Raw genomic sequence first — 6,866 nt, forward strand, 5'->3', positions numbered from 1 at the left:
AATTCCAATCGTATACAGTGCCATCATTGCCAGACCCGGCCCACATCGGCTGACAAACCACTTGCCGTGTCAGCCTGACACCACATTTGACCCACACCTGTCTGCTATGTGAGTTTCTGTAAAATCGCAGACATATTATAAGACCTCACAGGATCAGTCACTGCTTGGAGTTCGTGTTGTGGATGACACTGAACTGCCACCATGTTAATTTATACTAAACTATAAATTTTACTGTATCCAAGTTTGATTAGCTGCCACATTCCTTTGACTTCCATTATGTTTCTACAGCCTAACCCTGACCACAAACCCTAAGGCTAACCTCACAGGTACCTACCTGACCCTAAAACTAACCTAAACTCAATTCACACCTTGGTCCTAAACTTAACCCCCAACCCACCAATGACATTTTAACCAAATGGGGACTCGACTTTTGTCCCCAAATGCACCAGTTGTCCCCAAAGGTAGGATTTTTGTCTTAAAATTGCCCCCAAATATCACCCGAAACACCCCCCCCGGCCACACACACACATCCTTGTACTTCCATCAAACTGAGGACTTTGAATTGACTTTCACTCATATTGTCACTGCATTTATACCTATTTCCCTAACCCTAACCTGTACTAGTCTGTCCCTAACCCTAACCTTAACCAAAACTTACTTCACACCATACCTCTAATCCTAACTAGAACAGTAGAGCTGCAAAAACAGTGAGGATCGAGAAAATGTCCTAATTTTCCAAAATGTTCCTAATTTTGTTGGTTTAAAACATGACGGTCCTCACTCTGTAGCAGAAACAATTACACACAGAAAACAGGAAAACTTTTCAAGCAGTTCTTTGTATTCCTCCAGATTTGGGTCAGCTGTTTGTTGTAGAATATGTCCAGCATTCATCTCAGCCAATAACCTAACAATGAGTTCACAAAACATCTTTGAAATAAACTGAAGAGATTAAAATATTACTTTGTTTTCATTATGATGGTTTTATTGTGTACAGTCATATGTAACGCTACTATAATTCTCTGTATTCAATTACAGCAATGATTCATGACCTCAACACAGCACATCCCTGCAGCTTCTACATGTTGAATATCATAAGTGAAGCTGAGTAATCATGTTGTGCAGCTTCAGCATCACAYGGCTCGTGAGTCTCTTGAATTGTTTGTATTTTACCTCAATACCTGTACATCAACTTCACAGCTCAGGTATCTTCTCCACACACAGGTGCTGAAAAAGACAGACCGTTCTGAGTCTTTCTTTAAAAAAATGTACAAATATGTTGAAAAACGATCCATCACTGCCTCAGCTGAGCTTCCATGAACGAGGTCAGGAAGAGGAAGAGAAGTAGACGATAAAATTCCTCATCTGAAAGAGTTCAAATAGCTGCGTGTCACTCCGTGTCCTGCACACACAGCTCTGTCACATCCACACGTGTGTCTGTAAGTGTTTAGAGATGAGACTGTTCTCTCAGTGTTACGCTTGTCAGTGTTTATCCAACGCGCATTGCTTCTTTCACCACAGCCGAGAGAAGAGTGATTATGAACGTGTTGGTGCTTTGATCTCCAGGTTTGGTGTTTTGTTTCTCCGGTTTCCAACCAGAGATCGTCCCGGCCGTTTTGTGAATGGGTCAGGTGTTGAACTTGAGGTCTTCTCGTCCAGAGCCCCACTCCACGAAGTCCTCCTCCCCGCTGGTCTGAGGAGGGCTATCCAGAGAGAGGTCACGCCGCTCGCCAAACACCTTCTCCTGGAGCTCGATGATGTCATTGCGGATGTCGGCCATCATGAGCAGCAGGAAGTCAAAGGAGCCGGGTGGTCCCTGGAGGCAAACAAGAAACTGAGCAATTACTGTGACTGGTTATGTTTTGCTGAAGCAAAGTGTGAAGAACTAAAAACAACCAGAACTTAAAACATGGGAATACAATAATTTTGTATAACTCTGAATTAAACAAAAGAGAGATTAATGAATACAYGAATGAGTAATCACACTTACAGGTGGACCTCTGGGACCAGGAGCTCCTCTCTCACCCTGTAGATAATTGTAGCACAAATGAACCAGTTTAGCTTGGGTGATGTGTGTTTAATCATGTGAGCAAAAAACACAATTTTTAGTGACTTTATGTGTTAGAAAAAAAAGAACAAACCCATCAATGGGCTTTCTGCACATGCTTTATGTAAAGATTAGTTAGACCTTTCAGGCCYAAAACAGGTGYAGCAGATATGTGAGGAACTAARTATGCTTTACTAAGTGAAMAAATAAAATAAAGAGGCCATATAAATGCTTAATTACACATGTAAGTAAAAGATAGACAATGACATGACACAGAAACAGCCAGGAACTATAMTACTGACTGAAAGTGTTGGTTCAAAGCAGAACAGGTGTTCAGGGAGAGCAGAAAAAAAGACTAACAAACACAAACCAAGTTATRCACCTAATAAAATAATTGCTTTTAAGATAAACTAACACAAACTTGAAATATAAAATCACAAAACTAAATTAGACAACCASGAACCTGACATGAGTCGATCAAAAGGAGAACTGAACCAGACTAAAGACTCGATGTTTCCTTCAAATTGCCAATAAAGAATTTGGTTTATCAGAAGAGAACTAAGTTGGGCAGATCTGAAGCCAACTGCACTGAACTGGAGTGAACTGGATTAGAGACTTGTCCAAAGGTGTCCCACGCCTCCAGCAGTGATTGGTGCCACTCCACTCAGAGTGGCAGGTAATACCTGGTAATGAAACCGCATGAGGATGAAAGATGAACTTAACAAACCTTTGATCCGTCTCTTCCTGGTGCCCCTGGTGGTCCCTGTGAGAACGATGACAACATGATCAAACAAACGTTGATTGATTGATTTTATTTAAATGGGACTGTGCATATTGATGAATGTGCTGTCATAAATATACTGGATTTAGCAAAATGCTCATTTTTTCCATCTGTAGTTCCATAAAACAAACAAAACATACAGACATTCATAAAAATTGATTTATAAAAATAAGTATTTCAATAAAAACAAATAAAATATATATATACAGTTTATTAACATCAATTTTAAGAGGGTTGTATCAAAAAGGCTATAAATAAATAAATAAATAAATAAACAAATAAATAAATAAATAAATAAAAACAGCAACCTTCTGTTTTTATTTCTATTATTTCTGTTCCCCTGCAGAGTTTTTTAAAAAAGTCCTGCAAACATGGACAGGACACACACAACATACAGCTGACATGGTTCATGCCAGTGTCTGTTTGAAGTTTTCAGTGATTTGTTGTTTTTTTTACCCAGAACATAACTTTAAAAAACATTAAAAGAAAAAAAAGAGAAATGTCATAAAACCAKAGTGTTCTGTTGTATTTAAACCCTGACCTCCAGTTTGCAAGGCTTTTTTAAAATATTTTCTGTGTTACTGACTCTAGTGGGTTGATTATAAAGTTGCCAGTAGTTTCTTTTCTTACCACTGGCCCTCTGCGGCCCCTCTTTATATGGCTCAGGTCAGGTTCTGGACCGATGGGTCCCATGTCTCCCCGTGGACCAGGCCCGCCCCTCTCCCCAGGCTCTCCTGGGTTTCCTGGTTCTCCTGGGTGTCCTGGTTAAAACAGGTGAAAAATATGACAAAATCCTTCTCCAATACTGTGTCATACTACACATTCAGCATCTGTAGCCAGTGGYGCTGATCCAGTTCTAACATTGTAGTCACCTCTTCATTACCTGGGGCACCTGGAGCTCCTGGAGGGCCAGGTAAACCAGGAAGACAAGGACCATCGGGGCTTTTCCCTCCTCGTCCCTGAGACGGTTTGTCGCTGCTGTTTGCCAGACCGGAAACCTACAAACAACAGCAGAGAAAGATGAATAACCACAGAACAGCAGTTTGGTTCTGTTTTGTTTTGTTTGTTACCTGGTTGGACGACGGCGTGTTTCCCAGCTGCAGTTTTAACTGAAGCAGATTGTTTTTCATGTTGATGAAATCCTGACAGGTGAAGGAGCAGGAACCAGCACTCATCAAGGTGTCTGACTTCCCCGATGAACTCACTGCCCAACAAAACATGTGCACAGTTTTTATTAAGAGATGCTTTTTAGGCAATAAATCATCAGAAAGTCTGTTAATTTGCCTTTGAATTGGTGCCACATTTGTAAGGAACATGCATTTGTGGGAGAAGAGCTGAGTGTGTGGGTTGCACACATGGAAAATTTGCCAAATCTGCTGCCAAACAGCTTTTTTTGCTGTTATTGACACTTGTTTTGAGCTTCTGGTCCCTCCAGGTGCTGCTAATCAGGTGCCTGATGTAAGATTTATTGCCAAGAAGCATTACAAAGAAATAATCTGCCAAACACACATTTCTTTACTTTTTGTGCTGAGCATAGATTAAGCAGTCACATCATTAAATGTTTGCTACTTCTTGTGACATCTAGCCATCACAGATTTTTAACGTGACATAGGGTCAGACTTGCACTTCTCTGTCAAAATAAACGTAAATATTTTCCATGACGTCATTTTGCAGAAGATTTGTCACCCTGAACATTAATCTTAATTCTGATGGTTATCAGGTGTGGCTTGTTTGTCTGTCACACGACGTGTGCAGTTTAGTCTCAGGCACATTTGCTGGTTGACACTGGGATCTTTGGGAGTCAGGTTAAACACCCTGAGCTCTTTATCATGTTTGGCTCATTCCTGAGCAGTGATTCGACTGTTGGCTAACGACTGCAGATGCCATTAGCTGTCTGAAAAATGTGCAGAAGCAGAGACTTACAGGTGTGTACGGGGATGCAGGACATCAGGTCCGGTGCGAGTACGTAACCACTGCGACAGCGACACTGAAAGCTGCCTGCCGTGTTCACACACTCATGATCACACAAACTGCTGCTGGCGTCCTCACACTCATCRATATCTGTGGATTAGCAGGATGAATTGGAACAGGGAAGGAAAGGCACGGGACAAACACAAAATGGTTATAAATGTCTAAAAAGGTGTGTTTAAAAATAATTTTCTTAATGAGTCTTGATGACACAACTAAATCCTGAGAAGAGACTGAACTGACCCAGGCAGTAGGGGGATTTGTGGGTGCGGTGTCTTTCCCGGTCAAAGCGATAGCCGGGGTAACACGTGCARACGACCCGCCCGAAGTTRTCAGTGCACTGCTGCTCACAGGGCGACGCCGCACACACGTCCACACCTGCAGGAAAACACAGACTGAACACAAGAATCTACTTCATTTTAGAATGTTTTTATGTCCAAGCGGGAAGTTTAACATTATCATGAATCGATAGGATGTGAGCAAAAGAAATGTTAATTTAATAAACTGACCCACAGTGGGTAACTACACTTTGCATTAAACAGCAGAATAAAAACAACAGTTTGCTGCAAAAGACTTTTAATCAGACTGTTAAATTTGTTTGTGTGTATTTGGGTTTAGATAAATTGTTATATCATCACGCACACTTCTCATATCTGATCCCCTCATGCCTCATTTCAAAACTTCAAATGCTGCCACATTGAATGAGAAGCTGATCACTAATGTTTTCATTTAACTTTATTGTTGCTTTTCTGGAACTGTCGACACAAACAGAACTATGTGAAACGTCGTCTACATTTTTAAATAGTCAACCCCTTTTAAGGCCTATTTGCATCACTTGAGTTGTTTGAAAGCTTTTGTTTTTTTCTTCAAATGCTGTAAAGGTCAATATGGAGCCACAGTGCCCTCTAGTGGCGAACACTGTAACTCTGCAGAAATGCTCTCTCCAACCTGCACATCTTGTTTTACARTCGAATTTATTCTACTTTATGCAAATGTTGCATATTTGGCTCAAACATTGCAAAACCTTCAAATGGCAAAATCAAATGTAATTAAAGCTCAAATTGCACATCTGTTCACTTAATGCTGTTCTAATYTACAAACAATTATGGGGAAAAATAAAAGAGCAGAGCAGGAAATCGTGAACAGTTTTTGGTTTACCTACTTTCAGGTATGCACTGGCCCATCACAAACCTGAATCCATCGCAGCACTTCCTCCTGTTTTCAAAACAAGAAGATCAGAAGATTAGACAATTCAGTATTTTGGGAAATAGTGTTTTACTTTAGCAYCAATTTATCAAAACACACTGGCATTTCTTGAAGGAATGCAWATGACCAGAYGCCTCCCAAGCTTTAAACAAAGAGCTCTCAGAGTACATGTTGTGGAATGACTCTCAGGTACCACCACACCTAATTTTAGCTCAACATCTGTAAAAATGACTRATATAGCCATTATTATAGGGACTGCTCTTTGATTAACTAAACAATATACTGTTTGTGTTTATGATAATAATGTAAAAAATGATAAAAGCAWTGATCTGAGCATTAATGTGAGCCATAAGCTTTGAAATAAATAAGTATTAAATATCTAAACCGGTCAAGAGGACACAAACAAAGTATGTTAATCATGTATTTTAAAATGACTTTAAGGAAACTTAAAATTTAAAACGTTTCACAGAAATCTCCAACACTGCAGAACAGAGACGTCGTCACATCTCAGCTCAGAAACTTCTCTCTGCTCAAAAGAAACAATTCATCCGAGGAAGGTGGAAAAAGTAAACATCTAGTAAACCGTCATGCCAACATCTGCGCTGGTGGTAGAAACGACTGCGGTGAGACGTGTGGACAGCAGAGGCTTCGCACATCTGGAAACAGGCAGACAGCAAACCACAAAGAGGAGCAGCTGAACGGAGAAAAGTGATGAACAACAGAGGCAGCAGAGGGATGGAGCACCGACCTCACCGAGAGGTAATCCAAGATTTACTTTTTAATTATTATTCACCTGCATCACAGGCTGTATTTGTGCTGAAACTGTTTCACACACACACACACACACACACACACACACACACACAC

General features: G+C 40.5%; 1 protein-coding gene across 1 annotated transcript in view; it reads right to left on the reverse strand.

The window, feature by feature from the left end:
- Positions 1-956: 956 nt before the first annotated feature.
- The window catches only part of LOC106533022 (collagen and calcium-binding EGF domain-containing protein 1), a gene marked incomplete at its 5' end in the record, with an annotated part of 34,010 nt that continues 28,100 nt past the window's right edge, over positions 957-6,866 (reverse strand). Inside the window, 9 exon segments of the mRNA XM_014029221.1 lie at positions 957-1,813; positions 1,988-2,023; positions 2,772-2,807; positions 3,456-3,586; positions 3,709-3,823; positions 3,896-4,029; positions 4,749-4,886; positions 5,037-5,171; positions 5,956-6,008. Of these exon segments, the coding sequence (XP_013884675.1) occupies positions 1,625-1,813; positions 1,988-2,023; positions 2,772-2,807; positions 3,456-3,586; positions 3,709-3,823; positions 3,896-4,029; positions 4,749-4,886; positions 5,037-5,171; positions 5,956-6,008 (967 nt within the window).

The sequence above is a fragment of the Austrofundulus limnaeus genome, unplaced genomic scaffold, assembly GCF_001266775.1.
Source record: "Austrofundulus limnaeus strain Quisiro unplaced genomic scaffold, Austrofundulus_limnaeus-1.0 Scaffold870, whole genome shotgun sequence".
In the NCBI taxonomy this organism is placed as follows: Eukaryota; Metazoa; Chordata; class Actinopteri; order Cyprinodontiformes; family Rivulidae; genus Austrofundulus; species Austrofundulus limnaeus.